General features: G+C 39.5%; 1 protein-coding gene across 8 annotated transcripts in view; it reads right to left on the minus strand.

Moving 5' to 3' along the window:
* The window catches only part of UTRN (utrophin), a 311465-nt gene that overhangs the window by 169850 nt on the left and 119549 nt on the right, over window positions 1–22066 (minus strand). For all 8 annotated transcript variants that reach the window (XM_077925924.1, XM_077925927.1, XM_077925928.1 and 5 more), the window contains exons 45-52: window positions 21275–21410; window positions 20008–20157; window positions 17607–17691; window positions 16606–16820; window positions 14790–14907; window positions 13829–14034; window positions 10532–10686; window positions 4717–4906 (exon numbers count right to left, since the gene is read on the minus strand). In XM_077925924.1, the coding sequence (XP_077782050.1) occupies window positions 4717–4906; window positions 10532–10686; window positions 13829–14034; window positions 14790–14907; window positions 16606–16820; window positions 17607–17691; window positions 20008–20157; window positions 21275–21410 (1255 nt within the window). The remainder of the gene's footprint in view (window positions 1–4716; window positions 4907–10531; window positions 10687–13828; window positions 14035–14789; window positions 14908–16605; window positions 16821–17606; window positions 17692–20007; window positions 20158–21274; window positions 21411–22066) is intronic.

A 22066-nucleotide genomic window follows, 5' to 3' on the forward strand; every position in this document is an offset into this window, starting at 1 on the left:
TCTAATTCCTGCTGAATGCTATGACACATGCAGGAAATCAGGTCAACACTAACCCCTAGGATGACTGCCAGCAGTATAGTACAGATTTTCATGTTTTGCTCTCATGTTTTTTAAGTAACTGGAAACCAACATACTCTGAAACATAACATCTGCACAACCTTATGATACAAAATATCATAATTCTTCCTCTTTTCGTTTGTTAAAGACACCATGTTCTTTTTTCCACATACTTTATAGCCAGTGAAAATATCTAAGTACACATGTTTCCCACTGCCAAGTGGGGTAATTCATGACACAAAGTAGTGTAGGGAATTTTTGAGTTCTGATCCAGGATCCAAATTGAAATAACAGTCAGAAAGAGAGATCTATACACAATATTAGCCTTGTTAATATTTTCTGTTTGATGAAGATATCATTTGGCTTATCTTCAATACCTGTAAATTAAGTGTACCTCTCAAAGAAGATGTGGGGAACATTTCAGGAAGTCCTAGATTGTTAAGATCAGAGTGTGAGCTGAGTGACAAACCAGCTAAGTTAGCCTTATCATAGCCAATAGAACAGAAATAACTATAGCTGATGGATTTTCCTTTGGAAGACATGAAAAATATATTGCAAAACTCTAAGTTCTGAAAATAAATAGAATCAGTCAAGTTTTCCTAGTATTTGTCATAAGGACAGGACAGAACACAGTAAACAACCAGTTGTCTGGGGAAAGGCTATTCCCTTGTGTGCATAACTGGCCATAAATGCACTAAAACCAAAATGATTTTTGTAGTACATAGATTACATACTGCTCCCAAGAAGCTGAAAGTATACATCTAAGAAATAGCAAAAAAATAAATCACAAGAAATAAATCACTAGCTACAAGTGAAAATCTACAAAAAGTAACTGCAACCCACCAGCTCAAACATTTAATTCATCCATCACACAGAATTAAACTAGAATAAAATTAAAAGGTCCTTGAGTTAATTTAGTTACTGCCATGAAACTAACCTTGCAGAATTTACTAACATTCACTATAATCTGTATTTTTTAGAGTTCATGTAATGCTTATATTCACATCAGTTTGCTACTGGCATTTTTACTATGAAACATTTTGATTAAAAAGTGCAAGATGGGTTCATACTTTAAGCAGAAATTTCCTTCACTGAAATCACCAGCATACGATCAAATGAGATAATAGTATAAGATACTGTACTTTATGTTCTCATTTTGTCCTTGCACAAAGTGTGGATCCTATAATTGCTTTTTATTGTAATGCTTAATATTTTGTACAAATATAGAAACATAAGAATTGCCTTGTATTTGATGTTCTACATCAAACTAAGGTCTATCTTATCCAAAATTCTAGACGTTCAGATGGTATATTGATCCTGGGGAGAAACTGGGAGTGGGCCTCAGAGCAACCTTCCTTCTCTCTCTCTCTCTCTCTCTCTCTCTCTCTCTCTCTCTCTCTCACACACACACACACTTAATTTATCTTCACAGGGGAAAGAGAGAGAGAATCTAAGAGATTTTAGGTTTATTTGAACTGAGGGTCTCCCTTAGCACTGCAATGTACAAGTTATCTCCAGCTGAAGCTATCCAGGACAGATACCCCCTAGTAAACAAAAGTATATCCCTATTGCTTCCTAACATGGAGGTCTAAAGAAGCAGCACAAATAACAACCAAGGAGGATTGCAGCAAAGGTTTTTTGCTGGGGAAAGAAGTGCCAAGCTAACAAAAATTACATTGCTGACATACTACACTGCCTCATTTTATTAACTATGCAGTCAACCACTTCCCCTGTCCTTCCTTCGAATATAAGAAGTACTGCCGAACTTCTCAAAAGAGCAGGGACAGTGCAAAACTTTGTGATGATTCAGACAGTGGCACTGCACAGTCTAAGAAGTGCAATTTGAAACCCCTTTTAATTTCACTGAGGATGTTGGCACATACAGCCTTCAAGCTGGAGCTAGAGCATCCAAAGGATAATAAAGGAAAACCTCTAGGTTCATACACTGTTCCATTAACACCTCTAAAAGCATCACACCTCCAGGCAACCAGTTGAGTTAGTTGTGCATTCTTGAAAAAGAGAATTTATAGTCATAGGATAAGGCTGAAGATGGAATTGGGCGGGGAGGGGGCAGTGAAACCACTGTATGTAACCACTGCCAAGTGAAGGGTCACTTCAATAAATGATTCAGTTCATTGCCACTTCTAAACAGTTGGTGGGGGGGGGGCAATTTGCTAGAGATCGAGCAGTTGTGCCTCCATTCTTTCAGTTGCTGTTTCCTTTGCATTTACAGTCCCAGAGCAAAAATGCTTAAGTTTTAGCTGCAAATGCTCTGAAGGAATGCCTGCATTGTTAGTTCTGCACGTTTATGATTAACAAGTTCTCACTGACTAAAAACAAATCAAACTTTGTTGACCATCAAAAGGGTTTGCCATGAACTCGAAGCTGCATGCACATGACTAAACCCATTTATTTCTACATTGGGAGAGACTATATTATAGCACGTAATGGAGGGAAATTATTCAAGTAGAAAATGTATTAAAATATTCAGGTAAAATGGAAATAACTATGAAGGAGTCGCATAATGCAAGAAGGGCAAACAAGGATTCCATAATTATAAGGGAAGTATATTAAATTTCCCCCTCACAATTTAGAGGAAATTTCGCATGTTTTAACTTTGCTATTCAGCTTCCTGAGCTTTAAAGTCAAGGGTACAACAGCCTCAAAAGAGGACACCTACCTGCCCTTGGTTTGCCCAATATACCACTAAGCAATCAAGGAAAATAGCTCTTACAGAACCTCCAAGAAAGAAAAGGGGACAGATAAGAACATAAGAATGTAAAAAGAGGCCTACTAGATAAGGCCAATGGACCATCTGGTCTGGCATCCTTCTCTCACGGTAGCCAAGCAAATAAGGCTAGTCTCATTTCCTTCCAGTACCTCAGTGATGAGATCAGAAATGTGTTTAGTAATAATACTATACTGAAAGACACCCCCCATTCATTCTCCAAACAATATTTGAAGTTTATCTGTCCTTTTATCAACTTTGAGACAGTTATAAAAACCATCATGCAATTTATTTTCAGCATTCAAAACTTCTGAGCCAATTCTTAGTGGCTCACTCTTCCTTTACCATCTATCATCCACATTAGTAGACAGAAGGTCAACAGTAAAGGGACCCCTGACCATTAGGTCCAGTCGTGGCCAACTCTGGGGTTGCGGCGCTCATCTTGGTTTATTGAGCGAGGGAGCCAGCGTACAGCTTCCAGGTCATTTGGCCAGCATGACTAAGCCGCTTCTGGCGAACCAGAGCAGCACATGGAAACGCCGTTTACCTTCCCGCCAGAGCGGTACCTATTTATCTACTTGCACTTTGACGTGCTTTCGAACTGCTGGGTTGGCAGGAGCAAGGACCAAGCAACGGGAGCTCACCCCGTTGTTGGGATTCGAACCACCGAACTTCTGATCAGCAAGTCCTAGGCTCTGTGGTTTAACCCACAGCGCCACCCGCATCCCTCGTGGTCAACAGTAGTTTTGAGTTTAAGACTAGTTGAGGGTTAGAGAGCTCAGAGGCTAAATACAGTGGTACCTCAGGTTAAGAACTTAATTCGTTCTGGAGGTCCGTTCTTAACCTGAAACTGCTCTTAACGTGAGGTACCACTTTAGCTAATGGGGCCTCCAGCTGCCGCCGCGTGATTTCTGTTCTGATCCTGAGGTGAAGTTCTTAACCCAAAGTAGTATTTCTGGGTTAGTGGAGTCTGTAACCTGAAGCGTCTGTAACCTGAACTGTCTGTAACCCAAGGTATCACTGTATAAGAATAAACTGGGGAATCCATAGGTGCTAATAGATAAAAGATAGCTACATTATAATTATGTATCTTCAGAACAGCCAGAAACAAAACAGGCAACTTACTGAAAAAATGAATACTAACAAGACCAAGAGAAGACTTCACAAAAATGTACATTTGCTCTTTTAGTATAAATTTACTGAAATCTCTTTTTATATCGCAGAAAATCGTATTGCTGAAATGATCCCTCTACTTCAAAGCCTATGTCTAAAAATCAGGTTGGGTTATGGTTTTCCTGTGTGAATTAATGGCATTCAATCAGCAACGGTAAGCTGTCACAAGGTGTTTTCCTTCCTGCCTCCAATCATACCTTTGGACCTTGCTTGCTAGTAAATAACAAGAAAGGGAGACACCTCATAGCAGTTCCCATCAGCAAAGTTTACTTATTGATTCCCTCCTATCTGACAATATAGGAGCTTTGTGTCTCTGAGAGATTCTTGAGGCAAAATTTAAGCTGGTGTGAGATATGTAAGACATCATGATACGCTGATTCTTGATTTGCAGTATCCCTACTTAGAAAGTATAGAAATGCTTGTGAAGAGGCCCAATGGGCTAGAGGTTTGGGGAATACTTCATTAAAATTACTGTAACTTTTAAGTACAGATTTACTAAACAAGGTTTATGGAGAGAAAAACATTTGCCTTGTGGAATTTTCTTTAAAATACAAACTCAGATTTAGCAGCTCATTTTGATCCCTTAGCTGATGGCCCTCCGTTACTGTGCTGCAGCCTTTATTCTTCAGCAGGCATTGGACTCGTTATTAATTGCATGCTATTGTTGTTTTTATTTACTGCAATCTGGCTTTAGCATTTTAAACGTAAAGGCAAGTTAACTACTTTAACTAACACACACAAACTTGTCATGCTCTTACCTCTATCTGCTTTTTCAGTTCCCTTCCAGAAGCACTGTCCTGAACAGCACGTTCTCGTTGTGATGCGTCTGCAAGCACGTTAACTGTAGCTTCTGCTTCTTGTATCCACTTGAGGAAACTTTCAAGGTCTTTGAGCAAGGCATGCACTGCCTTCAGCTCAGCCTCCAAAGCATTCTGCCTATTAGATGTTCTGTAGGGAAGAAAAATAACACTGACCTCAAAAAAATTGCAAAAAGTAATCATTAAATCTAAGAAAGAGCAGTTGGTGCGCATTTGTTTTGGTGCATTATGCCACAGGTTCTAGAATTTCTATGCTTATTAATTTACTTGCAAGATGCTACAATTTATGAAAATAATTCAATATACCAAATACTCCTCTTCTTGCTGTAACCATATTGCAATGTTGCAAGTGTGAGGAACTTAACTGAACACTTTCAGGACGTTGTGAAGCAAGCAAATAGTTTTTGCGCAATGAATGAAAACAACTCCCTAAAGTGTACAGACCACAATGCTGTTAAAAAGTGGAACAGATGTTCTTTATTTTATCACTTACTTGGGAGATTGCAACTACTCCTTTAATCGAATCATAATTTATTTGAGAGTTTCTTTCATATTTCACATATTGCACTTGTCTTCTATTACACACCTCAATATTCTGTAAACATTTGCAACACTTTTGACTTTGACTGACCTTCATCTTTCCAAACTGAAATGAATTCAGGCAACATGATCAACTCACAGGATTTAATTTTTGAAGATTGTTTTGGTGATAATCTATTGGTAGGCTAAGAAGGTGCCAAATCTATATATTTTTTCCTGCCCTGCCAAAAAACCTGCAATAAGCAAGTGCCAAATTGCAGAGCTATAGTACCAAAAGCATCCTCTCCAAATATCTACTTCAAGTATTATATTATTGAATAATACGTTATTTTAAAGTATTGGTGATTGCTGGCACAATGGTTGAACTTTGTGTGCATGCTTTTTTTTTAGAAACACAAAGAATGAATAGATCACATTTCAATTATATGTTTAAAATAAATAGTTAAGAACATTTTTTTAAGGCAGCTACAACTTTGCTCATATTTAAAGGATAAATGCATGGGGCTTAGGACCTCTAGACATAATAATCGAGGTATTTTCCCCATCTTCAGTTTTTAGCCAACACAAAATACAGTTCTATATGGAAGAATTATACCATCACAGAACATTAATATCCAGAGGATTTAGTGTGTGCAGCTACCGACAGCAGAATCCAAACACTTCCACAAATTAAATTTTATGCTGGAGTGCTCCAACAAAATTGTAGTTACTTCCCACAATATCTTTTCAGCATTTAGCAAAAAAAAAAAATACATATCCAGATTTCCTACCAAAGCATCTTAATATAATTACTGTTCTGCAGTAAGATATTTTCTTGTGATTCCTAATAGCCAATGTGTGGAGCCACCATATAAGGTGAAGTGGGACCTGTGCCAGTATGGAAGATACCTATGATTTTGTGTGTGTGTGTGTGTGTGTGTGTGTGTGAGAGAGAGAGAGAGAGAGAGAGAGAGAGAGAGCGCACACTCACTCACTCAGACATGCATCCACACCACCCACTCACATAAAATATAAAAGAGATGCACAACATAAAAAACACAATACAAAAAAAGCCCAAGAATGACCAGTTTGTCTAAAAAGGGAAATTAAACAACTGAATAGGCATTAAAAGCCTTAAAGAGACACCTGAAGGTTAACAGTGAGGACACCTGCTGAATCTCTGTTGGAAGAGTATTCCAGAGCATGAGACCAGAGGCACTAAATGCCTGACATCTAGTTGGGGCCAGCAGGGCTTCTGAGATACAGATGCCCCTCCAGATGATCTCCTATGTAAAACTCTGTGTGAACTGCAGCATAAAATAATAAACTGATGCAACAGTCCATGTGATAGTTACTACTACTCACAGATCCAGATCTAAATAACTGTGAAATTAGTTCCAAGAACAAATTGTAAAACAGCTCTGCCTAAATGAGAAATGTTTGGTGAAAATATGGGCAGATATTCAGATGATGGATAATTTCCATGAAATGATTATCATTAAGATCAACAACTGCTAATGTCTTGGCATGCTTATTTATGCTCGCCTGTTTTAAATTCTGAAATAATCCATGTAGTGTATTATGGATCAGGATTAAGCCATGGTTTTATAACCTGGTTTGTAGAGATCACTTAAACCACAGTTCCACAGTCCCGACAAAACTGGAACCTGCAGTTTAACAAACCTCTGAAGTATTGATGTGTGAGAGGCAACGGTAGATGAACTAGGAGCACACATACACACATCCATGTCTCTTGATCCCACATACATCATGAGACAGCACTCTGGCCTTACCCCTCAAACTCCTCCACTAAATGCCCTTGCAAACGCCCCTTGGTCATGAGAGCATCTCCTGCTGGATTTCTTCCTGTGGCGCATTTACTAAGTGGCCCGAATCTACCTGAATACTATCAAGAAGCATGTGTGCAATAAAGAGATAAAGTGGAGCTATTTGTTCATTAAAGTAGACAAGGATGCAATCCTGTGCACCCTTAGCTAAGAATAAATCCCATTTCATGTAAGTATATTTAAGATCGTGCAGTAGGATTGTGCTGTTTTTGGAGTGTAGGGATGCTGCCAAGGCAGAAAAGCAAAAGCTAAGGAGGAAGTTAAGATGCTATGAACCCCACGATCCTGTGAATGTATCAGGTGACTTGCTGGATCAGAGGAAAGATCCATTTAGTCCAGAACATTGGCCAGCCAGCTGTATCTAGGAACACATAACATGAACACAGTCGTAAAGAACCATCTTCTGTTCATCCCCAGCTGCTAGACAGATGTAACATTGAAATTCTGTACTGTTCAATGTATTTTTCAGTCTTGAGTCCAAAATCTGTTCCCTGCGTAGTCCTAGTTAATTTAAAGAACATTAGCACTTTAAGAAGATAAAGCAAAAGAATTGTCAGGTAACAGGAAATCCAAACCCACGTAATGTTTGAATCAACGATAAAGCTAACAACAAGAAGTTAAAGGACCAACGAAGTTAAAAGGTAAATCTAACGTCATATTTGCTGTAGCTTTACAGAACTCCAAAAAGTCCAAAGAATAACATTGCTGATTATCATAATTGGGGGGGGGGGGTAATAGGTGAGCACATGCATGACAGAAACAGTGGTTTTTAAAGTTGCAAGGAGGATGTCCTATTCCCCTAATCCCTTTTAGGGGTTTTTAAAACATGAAAGTAGACTTTTTTAAAAGTCTAGACTAAATTCAAGAAATAATATCTGAGACTGGGGATAAAGAATGTAATTTATTCATCCAGGTTGCAGAGATACTGACAAATTACCCAGTCTCAACCCTGAAGTATAAACAATTATTGCCCACTGTGTAGCATATCTAATTTATACAGCAGCTCAAATATGAGAGGGCAATCTCTTCAATGCCAGTGGTTTTTAAATGGTCTGAATTAATATAACAAGCAGGGACATGTTGGTTTTAAAGAAGTTTCAGTTAGAGAAAATGCTGAAATTCTCCATTATTTTCAGCAGTCCTTTACTCCCAGCTGTTGTTAATCTTTCTTTTACTTGCTGTTAATTATCGATTTTTAATTGCTGTTTTTTCTGATAATTTTAGCATTTCTTGTAAGCAGAGGTTTTGCTACAATCAAGAAGTATATACATTTTGCTACATACACATAGATAAGTTCCAGCATGTTTACCTGCTTCATGGTTTGAAGTATTTAAACAGATTTCTAAATGTCGGTTTCCTCCTCCACCACATTTTCAAGATAAAACATAATCTACCCAAGCTTCTTTTAAATAGCTGCTTGTTCACTTTTGCCTTCAAAGCCTGTTTCACCACTTGGCTTCATTTACAATAAGATTGCACTGTTCCTATCAAGTCCCAATACAAATTCCTCCATAATTTACCTTAAAATTATTGGCCAGTTTTTTAACCTTCAACTCTTCATGCCAAAATGAATTAGCCATATACCACCCTACATTACCTGGGAAGTTATTTTATTTTAGAAATGTTGCAACTATCAATACTTTGCAATGCATATTGAGCACATTGAGAATGAGCATACTATCTTTTTATTCTCCAGCACCATGAAGTATATATATTTTATTATTTGACATATTTTTCAAGTCTATATTTTATAACATATACATAAAGTCTAATAATTATACTCAACCTGCCTGAAAGAGAGTTGATGTACAGAAACCACAAATGCTAACAGAAGATAAAGGGAAATCCAGACGAGAAGGGACTCTTGGGTCTTAACACAGTGAAAGTGACAGGACTGATGAAATTATGTGGAATGATGAAAAAAGGCAACATAAAAACAAACCATCTTCACATCTCTAGAGGAAACTTTTTTCGGGTTAAAATAAAATTGTTCAAGGTAACGAAGAGAATGATAGCTGGAGGCAGAAAACATACTATTATACAAAGAAGGAATTGTGACTCAACTGCAAGAAGTTTATTTTCAAATGGGAAAAATCATTAACTCTGTTCCTTTCAGGATCAGACAGGGAGCTTCTGTGGCTTAAAACACTAAAAACTGAACTTGAGGGATATTTTCTCAAAGTGTAATCCAGGACTCCCTACAGAGGACAGAAGGCTTTCTTGGAGAGGAGTACTTATACAAGGGAATGAGGTACATCCATGAGGCAATAGTCCGCTTTCACAATGTTACTGCTTTTGAAGACTCTAGCTCAGGGGTGCTAAACGTTTGGCTCGTGGACCCAAACTAGAAGGCCATTTCCACCAAGCTATGCCCACTTGCTCTACAGCTGATGCCATATACGACCTCAGGCATGGGGCAGGTAAAGAAATATCTGACTCATCCAAAAGTCCATTTGCAGGCACTGACGATCAGTTGATTGATTACTGGGTCTTGCTAAAGCCCTTGCAAAGTGCTCTGTTGTGGAGCAACAGCACTCAGCAAGACCCATATGGACAAAAAAGTCAGGTCAAACTTGGCCTGCAAGAGATGGGGAAAATAATGATCAAGCCCACTGGCCAGATCCATTTCCCTACCCCTGCTCTAGCCTGTGGATATAGGGATGTCCAAGTATGTTGCACATGCATAATCTTTTCCTTTGACCACTACCTGACTGGGTCAGGCAGAATGCTGCTAAACAATGATGTGCTCTGGTTACATTGAAGGAGACACAGATAGCTGTTTTTCTGCTCAAGGACTTTCCATAATGAAATCTGTTATTTCCTGGCACTACAGTACTTGGGGCTGAACCAAATGAGATGCATGCTCACATTTTTTGGAAACATCAAAAAGCACCTTTCTTTCAACCATTTTCCAGAAATGACTTCAAGAAGGAATTGAAAATGTTTCCATATTCAGGAAGCACTGCTTTCACTTTCAGTAGGTTTTGTGTACCCTTGGTGATAGGGATGTCAAGGAAATCCAAAAGCACAAGACAGTTGACAACATAGCATAGACAAGGAAGAGGGAGGCAATCTTGATGGAGCACTCCTCTCAATCAGTGCTGGAAATGCTGATTAGAAAAGTAGTTAATGATACAACCTTATATTTTCCAAAAACAGGCCATATTTATTAAACAAATATCTCAGGAACTTTAAAGACCTGGCTACACCTGGATCCATGCTGAAAAAAAGAGTCAGATATCTGACCAGCTTCATTTGGCTTGCGCTGCACAAAGGAACAGTTTAGAGTTCTTCCTCGATTTAGACACACTTGGTAAGAAAGCCCCCAATTTAGGTTATACCTGAATTAATAGAATATGAATTTGAGGCACACGTTTGTTTGCACATACCTTTGTTTCAAGTTGATCCATGAGGTATTCAAGTGATCCATTATTTCCTTCACTTTTCTTGTGTCATCACCATTGTAGTCTTGAAGAAGTTTGTTTGATAGATCATTGAATTGACTCATCTTGGTATCCCCTTTATCTAAATCCTGTAGTAACATCTAAGCAACAAAATCAGAGTAGTTAAGAAAAAGCAAGAGGGGGGTATCAGTGTAAAACTGAAAATCAAATATGGTTTCTCAAATTCTGACTATACTTTTTAATTAAAGGATCACTCTTTCATCCAATGTTGTGAACTACAAAAAAAAAAAAAAAAATCAAATCAGGAAGGAAGAAGGGTCTGTTCCACAGAGACATCAACTACAATCTTAACAGAAAGGAACAGCCCCATGATTCTGCAATCTAGCAGAAACTCATCAATACTGGGGAAGGAGAATCCGAAAAGTGTAAATCGCTCCTTTCCCCACAACACAAATAAAATTCCGGTCAATAAAGTGAATATGAGGGGGGCATAAAAGAGATATTTAAAATTGTGCGTGGTGTGTTGAAAGTATATAGGAAGACTCTTTACTTCCTTTCTCTTAATACTTTAACATGGGGTCATCCACAGAAGCTGAATGTTGGAAGATTCAGGGCAGATGGAGAACATTTTTTCTTCATACAGTGCATAGTTGAAATAGTGGCATTTACTACCACAATATGTAGTGATAGCCACCAATGTGGTTGGCTTTAAAGGGGCTTTAGACAAATTCATGGCTGCTAAGGCTATTGATGGCTACTAACTAGGGTGACTATGTACTAAATCCAATATCAGAGGCAGTATTCCTCTAAATACCACTTGCAGAGGAACACAAGAGTGCTGTTGTGCTTACAGGCTTCCAATAGATATCTGGTTCGGCACTGTTATAACAGGATGCTAGATTAGATAGGGCTTTGGTCTGATCCACCAGGATCCACCAGATTTGGTTTATAGAAGTGATGAGGAGTTAAAAGAAAGGGACGCGGGTGGCGCTGTGGGTGAAACCTCAGCGCCTAGGACTTGCCGATCGCATGGTCGGCGGTTCGAATCCCCGCGGCAGGGTGCGCTCCCGTTGCTCGGTCCCAGCGCCTGCCAACCTAGCAGTTCGAAAGCACCCCTGGGTGCAAGTAGATAAATAGGGACCGCTTACTAGCGGGAAGGTAAACAGCGTTTCCATGTGCAGCTCTGGCTTTGCCAGAGTAGCTTCGTCACACTGGCCACGTGACCCGGAAGTGTCTGCGGACAGCGCTGGCTCCTGGCCTCTAGAGTGAGATGGGCGCACAACCCTAGAGTCTGTCAAGACTGGCCCGTACGGGCAGGGGTACCTTTACCATTACCTAGAGATGATTAAATGGCTTTAAGTGAGCTTTCATTTCAGTGCATGGCAAAGATGTGGAGTTACTCTCAACACCATGTTGGGAAGAGGTACTGGGTCCAATTGTTTATTGTTTGCTCGTCATAATGGCTACTTCATCAATGGCCTTTGCTGTATTCTGTAATGAGTTGTGACGCAGGGCTGATCTTTCTCCCCTAATGACTCTAGTTCTTTTGGGTTGTGAAAAGAGTTGAGAAGGGGATTACTGGAGGCTGATGTGGTGCCCTGCAGCAACCCAACCTCCTGCTTGCCAGACAGAATCTATTTTAGGCTGAAGGGGCAAAATGTTCATCTCTTTCCTGTCAACTTCTTCCAGTCCTGCCTGCTAGCTAAAGGAAGGAACTGTAACATGAGTAAACTGCTTTCCCTAGCAACAGAGAATAGATTTTAACATCAGAGTCATTTTAAAGAGCGTCTACTAGTGTCACTATATACCATGCATTTAGCATCAAATGTGTTCTAAGGAGAAACATCCATGCTCAGGGGGTTCATAGCCAAAGGAAGGAAGGACAAAGATGAAGGGCCACAGTTTAAAAATAGCGAGGATCTATGGGTGAATCAATCATTTAAAAGGCTCTCCTGAAACATTCTTGCAAATCCTCAACTACTAAACTTTTCACATATTTGCTGTCTAGCCTTAAAAAGTAATTGGAGAGCTATGCTGTTCCAAACATAATATTAGTCGCAAAGCACAAATGAGATTATATTTTTATAGATAAACTGTGGTCTGAATTTTATGTCCGCTTAAACTAACATAAATAATATGCAGATGTGCCTCCAACAACAACAAAACATGAATGATATTTAAATCATTTGTTTACCAAATAAAAATATACAATGTAGGTGAAACATTATGCATGGTCATCTATAATAGAACAAATAAAATATATACATAAATACTTATTTTTAGCCCTTCATGTTCCTTGTAACATTGCTGACATTTATTTGTGGTGTATTTATTTGCAAGTTTAAAGTTCCATTATCTGTAATAAAATTTATGGATATACATAGAATCATGAAACAGACATAAACCTGGATTAGTGATGAAGATTATGTTGTACCATTAAAAATAAGCAGGTTTTTCATCTGTTTCTTAGCTGAGGCTATCAGTAGCTGCTAGTCTTGATTGTCAAAAGCAGTAAGACTCTGAATACCAGTTGCTGGGAATCAGAAGTGGGTCAAATTCTGCTGGGCTCCTGTCCTGCTTGTCCCATAAGAATCTGTGAGAACCGCATGGAGGACTAGATGGACCTTCAGAAAGATCCAGCATGGATCTTATGTGTTTTTTAACTGACACTTTACAAAACATTTTAGATCTATTCAGCAAGGTTTTACAAGCGGACAGACTAATTTTACACGCCAATGGATTAAAGATGGAAGGCAAGGGTGGATCCTAGCCAGAATGATCAAGTGATCCTCAGCATAGGTATGACTAAATCAGGGAGAAGGGATGAGTAAAATGTGCACGTGTGTTCCTGTGTAAAGCAAACGTTTTGCTAGTCATTACTGATAGTACTGAGCTGTATGGACCAATGGTCTAACTCAGAATAATGCAGCTTCCTATATGCTGGGGAGCATTCAAGTTCTATGTGCATTTTGAAGCTCTACTTTATAACAAATAGGTTAGAATAGGTTTATCAGCCTTTACAAGGTCCTTCAGGAGAAAGGATAAGATACAAATTTAATAAATGATAATAAGTCATTCTCAAAGGCAACTTCTTTCAAAAAGTAGCTACAGAAACAACTAACTTTCAACAAGTATTTTGAATTTAAAGAAAGCAATTTTTCATCTACAGAATGTAAATTGTCAATTATCAAATATATTTTTCTGGGCATGTGAATAAGACAAGTGCAAGATGGATTCATAAACCATTCAGAGAATCAAATTAGAAAGCACATTTTAACTTACTTTGTTTTCAGCAATCTGCTTGGTGAGCTTCTCTTTAGGAGACTGCAGAAGGGCATGCAGGTGGATCTCATATTGTCCAATTAGCTTCTCCATTTCTTGCTTCTGGTCATCCCACTTCATGCTGTCAGAAAGCATACGTTTTAACTGCTGCTGACGTACTTCTACCCCATGTTGTGTACTATCCCATTGGTTCTTAACTTTCTCCACTGAAAAAGACAAAGGAGGAACATGTAACCAAACAAAAAGCATTTTGTGGCTATTACATTATCCTCAATCTTTCTGTTACTCAGAGTAACCATCCAAAAATCACTGAAGCCAACCCTGAGCCCTTGGGAAGCTGTTATGCACAGTTCTCACAAACTCACCCATTCATCTTAACAGAAGGACAGGTTCATTTCTACACATGGAATCCCTTTGCTAGACTCTCTCTCTCTCTCTCTCTCTCTCTCTAGCACACACATTTATGCTACAAGCATAAATGCATATTCATAATTACCACTAAATGTCCCTCCTCCTCCAGGCCAATATTAGTTCAAATGTATAAAGAGGCAATGAAGCTCCCACCACTCCCACATATAGCTTGCTTTTCTCTATGTTGGACTCTGATATGTGGTAAAATTTCAGGTCTCCTCCATATTCCATCCTGCCTCCAACCATGACTTGCCAGATTATGTCAGTCTCCACCCAGGCCATTGCAAGCTCTGGCCCCTGCATCCCTTCAGTAGTCACTGTTAATAAAAATTGGTCGCCTTTCCCCTAATGCAGGCATCCCCAAACTCGGCCCTCCAGGTGTTTTTGGACTACAATTCCCATCATCCCTGACCACTGGTACTGTTAGCTAGGGATGATGGGAGTTGCAGTCCCAAAACATCTGGAGGGCCGAGTGTGGGGGTGCCTGCTCTAGCGTAACTATTGTGCATTTGTACCCATCTCCTCACACTTCTGTCCATGGGGAACATACGTTTCTCTGTGATTGCTGTCCTAACATCAGAACTTGATGTTTTGTTTTTCAGATTCTGAGCCAAGGTAAAAACAAAATCCAGCCGGGGATGTCGATGTTCTAAGTCTTCTTTTGTTATCTGTTAAGAGCCAGGATTAAAATGAGTTACTTTCTGAGATTTAAATAAAGAATAAACCATGGGGGAAAGTCAACAATATTCACATTTATATTACAAAAGGTTATCAAGTTAGTAACTTCTTAAGCAACATATTACAATGTTCTCACTACTTCTGTACTAACTAATATGATCAACATATTAAAATGAAGGCTCAACTTTTTTTGCAGTATCTATACAGAGATGAGACATGAGTGGATGAGAAAATAAAACTGGTAAAAATCATATTGTTGTGCTGGGCTTAACTTTGCAGACTTTCATGAATTCTTACCTATATTTATTTGCTCCAAGGGTGTGGGGCAGGGTGTGGGCATTTGCAACATTTTATTTTGGTCCTTAGGACTTCACACACTATATATTCAGTACTATTTTCTCACGAAAATTCCATTTTTACCTGCATGAGTACCATATTAACAAGCCCTTTCTTCATAACAAGTAACTGAGACTGAAATCTCTACAATGAGCCATTATACTCATAATAAGTTTATGTGTCCAAAGACAGACAACTGAAACGACCTCAGAGATCAATCCCATGAAACTGCATTACATGTATTATTGCAGCAAAGTGTTTGACAATTAATTTGACCACTGCTATGAAGGTTATGTATAAAACACACACACACAAGTACCCTAAAGCTGTTAGTTACTGCTTGCTTTCACTTCACTATGTTGCTAATATCACAAGCAAGGAAAATGTCAACATAAATATGTGTAATCACTTCCCTTTTAACTTCAGCCAGTGCAATTTTAAATGTCGGTGTAGATATTCACATCTCTCTTTAAACAATCGCAGGCTGCCTAAGGCTGGATCCCAATGTTTAACAATTATTGAGCAAGGCAATTAACCTACATTAATTGAATTTCATTATTTCTAGTTGAATGCACTACACCTATTTGTAGATAATGATCATGTTTTGTGGAAGGTGAACGTGTTCTGGTAATCTGCATTGTATGTCATGTGCTAGACACAACAGAACACAACACACATATAAATGAACACCCAGGAATCACTTATCAGTGTTGACTTCAAAATAGTAGGGCATTGGGTTACAGAAAGGCATTATACTATAGGACCTAACCATCAAACACAGAACAAATTCAGAAGCAATGTGTTAAAGAAGCAGCGCTCCTAAATGGGAGCACCATTAATCAAACAGCAGGACGAGGGCAAACACAGCATTGTTCATCCTGTTCATTGAGCAAGACTGTGCACATTTGCCACCTTCGCCTGCTTCAAACATCCCCAGCAACCTACTTGGGGCAGAAGAAAAGTGGAGGCAGCAGTGCTTTAGGGTTGCCAGTCCTCAGCAGCTTGCGATGGAGAAGGTTCAGTTGGAACTGGACACAAACAATTCATTGCTGCTGAGGATCCTCAGTAGGAAGGGGCCCCAAATTTCTTCTGCTCCAATATAAGTTTCAAGCAGGGTTGAGTAGAGTAAGGAGCAAAGGCAAGCACTTTATGCATGTTCCATCAAACATATGCAAAGCGTTCAAGTCTTTGTGAATATTCATTCGTAATACTCACAAAGGCTCAAAGCCTTTCAAGACAAGCAGAGAAATCATCCACATCTAAACCAAATTCTATCTTTTTCCACCAAAAAATAAAGCAGGGACTCAAAATATCTTCAGGATTTCAACACAACACTTCATGGCACCACATACTTTCATGCGTGCAATTGTCCGATTAATTTCTTCAGCATTTCCCACAGTAACTATGTTGGACTTGAGCATCTGGTCAATCAGTGCCAACCAGTCAGCCAGTTCTGTTGTAGTTTTATCCAGATCTGCAGGTGCAGAAATTTCCAAAGCCTGCTGAGTTTGAGCAACATTTTCAGAGGCAGAGGACACTAGCACCATCTTTTGGAGAACAGGGTAACCTAAACAAGACAACACAATTCACTTGGTATTTCAAATTGCACTTAGTATGGTACTTGAATTTAATTGCAGTTGGAAAAACAAGCAAAAAAATACCAATTCTTGCCATTTTAAGAATATCCTCTGTATTTTTTCTCCATCCCCATCTAAACAAATTAAAAATCTTAAAGAGTTAGCCTTCAGTTCCAAACATCATCTGGATTACTGCCTTCCTGGTCCAGAATGATGTGAAAATGTTGATGACATACGCATCACTGACAGATCTGGTGAGGTGTGAGAAATTCACTGCCAATCCCAATACCCAGGCAGTTTAGGAACACTCAAATAATGTGTGGTCAAAATCTACACATCGTTAAGCTGTCACCCACAGGAAAAGTCACAACCTGCAGCTGATCCTAGTTTACCATCTGATTAAGTTCCAGGAAGAAACAAATTCAAACATTTATTGCCAGTGAAAAAAATGCTACTGAGTCAGAAGCAAGAATTCATTGTTGATCCTCTGAATCATACTGATGGAAGAATATGTCAGTACAGAACTTCAAATGGTGAAAGGGATTAATTTCTGTTAATTTTGAAGTCTGCAAATGTACTTTCTTTTGTTCATAAAATGTATTAGAAGCCAATTTCCTTTCAATACATTTGGACGCATGGTCTTAGTGACTCAGTGCCATGCCCTTCAACAGAAACAGAATCTAAAACTTTCATGGCCTTAAAGATCAAAAAATGAGATGACAAAGAATACTGAAAACTGTCCTGTAAAAGAAACACGTTCTCTTTCCGGAGCTCACCAGGTGGCAATGTCTGTGGCACCAGATGAAACTGATGAACATGGGCCTCCAGTTCTCTCGCTCTGTTGGGTGCTTCTCTGAACACCTAATATGGCAGAGAAAAACTTCACATTACAAAAACCTTTTCATGTCAAGAACTGAGGATTAACATTTTTAGCATTATACAGCTAAAGCGATACCACTATAGACAGCTGAGCACAAAATCCATTAACCCCCAAGACCAAAGAGTTTAGAGATGAAGGGGTTTGCATTTAGCCCCTAAAAAGGGTCTGGGGTGCATTTTAATGTAAGTTGCACATTTGGGATTCTTTACTAAGAATGGGTGGCAAAGGTGCAAAATGAAGAGCTCAGCATAGAGCCTGTCTGTCTGTCTGTCTGTCTGTCTGTCTGCCTCTCTCTCTCTCTCTCTCTCTCTCTCTCTCTCACACACACACACACACACACACACACACACACACAGAGCTACATGTGCCAGATGCTATCACAACAAACATTGTGTTCAGTGCAACCAAAAACTAGGGGAGGAGGAAAGAGTTGCAATAGTCATTCAAAGACTGAAATATAGTACTAAAAGCAGCTACTGTTTGGGGAAATACGATACGAACAATATACGTTAATACAAGTGAGTTATACCATGAGGAGGAATGATTGTGAATTCAAGCGGAAGTGTCCTCAGTTCTCAGGACTGGGAGGTGGGGACAGTCTGTGCTGGAACAGATTGTACTTCCCTGGAATGAGCTTTGGGGTTTTCCTGGATCTAACACTGTGACTGGAGGCTCAGGTGCCAGCTAAGGTCCCTTTTGGACTCAGCTGACTTGGCCACTCTACCCCATGCCTTGGTAACTTCCAGACTGTATTATTGCAATGCGCTCTGTGTGGGGGCTTGACGATTTCTTAGAAACTCCAACTGGTCCTAATACAGCAGCAAAATATTGGATAGCGTTACATTCATTCATACAACCCTGTTTTATTTAAAGCAGATGCATTCGTTGTCAGTTCATGTCTGGACCCAATTCAAGGTCATGCTAGTGTTTCAACTGGCCACAAATATATGAAATACCACATCCATCCCTGGAGGCTCCCTTGGGTGTTGTTCGGTAGAGCGGGTAGGTACACCACCCCCAGAAGCTCAGGGATGCATGTGTTCAAGGAGAGGATATTCTCTGTAGCAGTTGTGGAACTCTCTCCCCACAGAGCTGCATCTGGTATCTTCACTATAGAGTTTCCACTGAATGCTGAATATGCACCCCTTTAACCTGACCTTTGGCACTTGAATGTATACTTTTAGGAAACACACCCACCCCAGCCACAATTGTGATCATTTTAAGCTGTCACTTAGTGCATTCCTGCTGGGAGCCCACCTCTTCAGAATGCAGACAAGAGATTTCATGTTTGATTGTTGATCCAATTAAAAGAATCAAAGAAGCAAAATAATAGAAACTGATATAAAGATGAGGACTAGGCTGGAGCTTTTTTCTATGACATGCTATTTCCCCTACTTTTCTACAAGCTCAGTGAGTGGTCTGGGAGTGCTCAGCGGGTGTTTCCTTCTGGGAAGAAAACATGGAGCCCTCTGTAAGTTGCTTTGAGCTTACTACACAAGTATAATAAATTAAATTAAAATTCATAAAGCATGAAGGATGTTTACTTCCCACTTGTGAAAAGTATTCCAGGGTCACATTTAGGAATTCTGCTTCTGATACAATGCATGTTGCCCCAAACTAAAGAAGCTATTGATCTAGACCAGGCTAGTTAATTGTGGTTACATGCCAGATGTTGCTCTGCAGCTGCCATAAACCCCAGCCAACATAGCCGCTTGTCAGGGATCACTGGAACTATAGTCCAACATGTGGAGTGCACCACACTGGTTATTCCTGATGTGGACTATTAAGAAAGAAAAGCATTGCCATGCAGAGATTTAACACTATGGCTATGTTCACATGTCACTGGAAACCACAGTTAATGGTTTATTTTGAATGCACAGGTGGGCCCTTCTTCACTTGTCCCCTAGCATGAGCGGGAGCAGCAAACCACAATCCCTAGTTTAGTGTTAAATCTGATGCGAGGATGGTAGTTTCTTTAACTCCAAACAAACCAATGAATTTAAGCCAAGGTTTGTTCTTGGCTTACCAGCTGTAATTTTCTCTGAGCAAAATAAACCACAATCTCCAGTTCGGAAGGAAGGAGGAGTGAAGCAGGAGAAGCCCATGCATTCAAGGTGAGTAACTGTGGTTTACCATAACATGTGAATGCTGCCTGTGACACAAAACACTTCTTTACGCTAACTTGTCCAATCATGCCTCTTCTGACAAGATTATTCATATGTATGTGGCAGGAACTCAGTCAAAAAGAATACATTTTATACTTGCTGATTTTAAGGAATCCATATTGCAATCCATACCTTCTTCCACTTAATATTCAGGGTCCTCAGTCTATCAGAAATATTCTCTCTCTCTCGAGCCCCAATGCTTTTATTTGAAATGAGCTCAGGTTCATTCTTGTTTAGCCACTTAAGTTTTTCTCCTTGCATGTCCATCTCCTCGATCAAGCCCTAAAGTGATTAAAGAAAGCACTTTTGGTGGAATCTACAGACATGGGTGGCAGGTGGCGCTGTGGGTTAAACCACTGAGCCTAGGACTTGCTGATGAGAAGGTTGCAGTTTGAATCCCCGTGACGGGGTGAGCTCCCATTGCTCGTTCCCTGCTCCTGCCAACCTAGCAGTTCGAAAGCATGTCAAAGTGCAAATAGATAAATAGGTACCGCTCTGGTGGGAAGGTAAACGGCGTTTCTGTGAGCTGGTCTGATTCGCCAGAAGTGGCTTAGTCATGCTGGCCACATGACCCGGAAGCTGTACACCAGCTCCCTCGGCCAATAAAGCGAGATGAGCGCCACAACACCAGAGTCGGCCACAACTGATTCCACAGGTTCTAAATACAAGTTATTTACTGACTTTGGGAATATTCATGAAAAGTTTTAGTATCGACGTTTAAATTAAAACTAACACGGTCACTTTCCTTTCATAGGCAGCAGTGGAAATTTGTTGCACACCCAGTCTGCTGGACTGAGATTATTGGTCCAGTGCTTAGTTTTGTGCTCTTGAAGCTCCAAATCAATGTGCTAGATTGCAGCTCTTTGTACTTTTAGCAATAATTTCATGCAAGGATTCTGTTCATAAAAGGGACTTTGATTCACCAGAGGCTCCTCTGGCACAAGGAGGAGGAAATGTTTTTCACTTATTCCTCCTTCCCACACTGTTCCAGAGAATTCACCAATTCTGCAGAGCAGGTTTTCAGGAAACTGCAAGAGACAGGAGGATTTTGCAAAAAACCACCTCTTCCTGTCCACCAGTTGGGATGTCCCAGAGTGCAGTTCTGCTCAGTGTGTCCTGCCACAGGCAACGAACAGACCCAGCGCTGCACTTGGGTTGTGTGTGATGTATTCCGTACACTTCGACTGGGTCCATTTAGGCAGCAGTAGCATTGCCTCTCTTAGTATCAGATTACTCATCTCAACCTAATGCACAACAGTTATTTGTGAACTAAAGAACCCGCCTACCTTTCAAATTAATTAGTTATTCAGTAGCACCAGTAGTTGTTATTCAGTAGCACCAGTAGGAATAAGGAGGAATAAATTCAAATAAAATATGCAATCATTTTTGTCTAACTTGCCATTAATTCCTTCAAATTTTCTTCATGGCTGATTGTAGGCTTCTCTTCCTGTGCATTTTCTATGTTTTCCAGCCAGCAACTAAATTCATCTAGGTTTCTTGTGAAGTCTAGTAATGGTTGATTCTCTCCTTTCAGTCTAAGGCGCAAACCCCAAAGTGGAATATAAAACAAGAACATCAATATAAATACAGAAAGGTGAAAGCAATAAGAAAACACACTCCATCTACAGCTTACTAATATAGAAAACTACAAAGTTGAATTTAAAAAATCAATTCAAGTGTACAAAGTTCTTCATGTGCCATTTCCACATTCTCTCCAGCAATGTGACTTCAAGTAAAGAAACGCTTAAAGTGTTCCCTGGGTTGCCTTAGGCCTAAAAAAATGTATTTAATTTTAAACAATTCCCAGCAATATTTCATATTCTGTGTAGAAATTGAAAGAATTTGCACACTGTCTTCAATCATGCCAAACAAGTATTTTTAAAATTATGTATGCACTGCATAAAGCTAGACTGGTGGTGGAAATGACTATAACATTGGTACATTCTGCCTCTGTGGTAAACTAGCATTTTGTTTATTTTGATTGGGGCGGGGAATGTACATTTCAAAATGGCAACACAACTAATAATTCAACTTCAGACAGACTAATCTAGCTGCATCTTGAATGCACTCGTTTCCTTTTTGCAGGAAATCTGGGGGGAGGGTTAGCCTTGCTAACCACCTGTATGCTAAGAAGGACCAAAGGCAATGTGCAAATATCATCAATAGATAAAATGCAATTCCAAAACATGAA

This window comes from Podarcis muralis, chromosome 3, assembly GCF_964188315.1.
Source record: "Podarcis muralis chromosome 3, rPodMur119.hap1.1, whole genome shotgun sequence".
Taxonomy (NCBI): Eukaryota; Metazoa; Chordata; class Lepidosauria; order Squamata; family Lacertidae; genus Podarcis; species Podarcis muralis.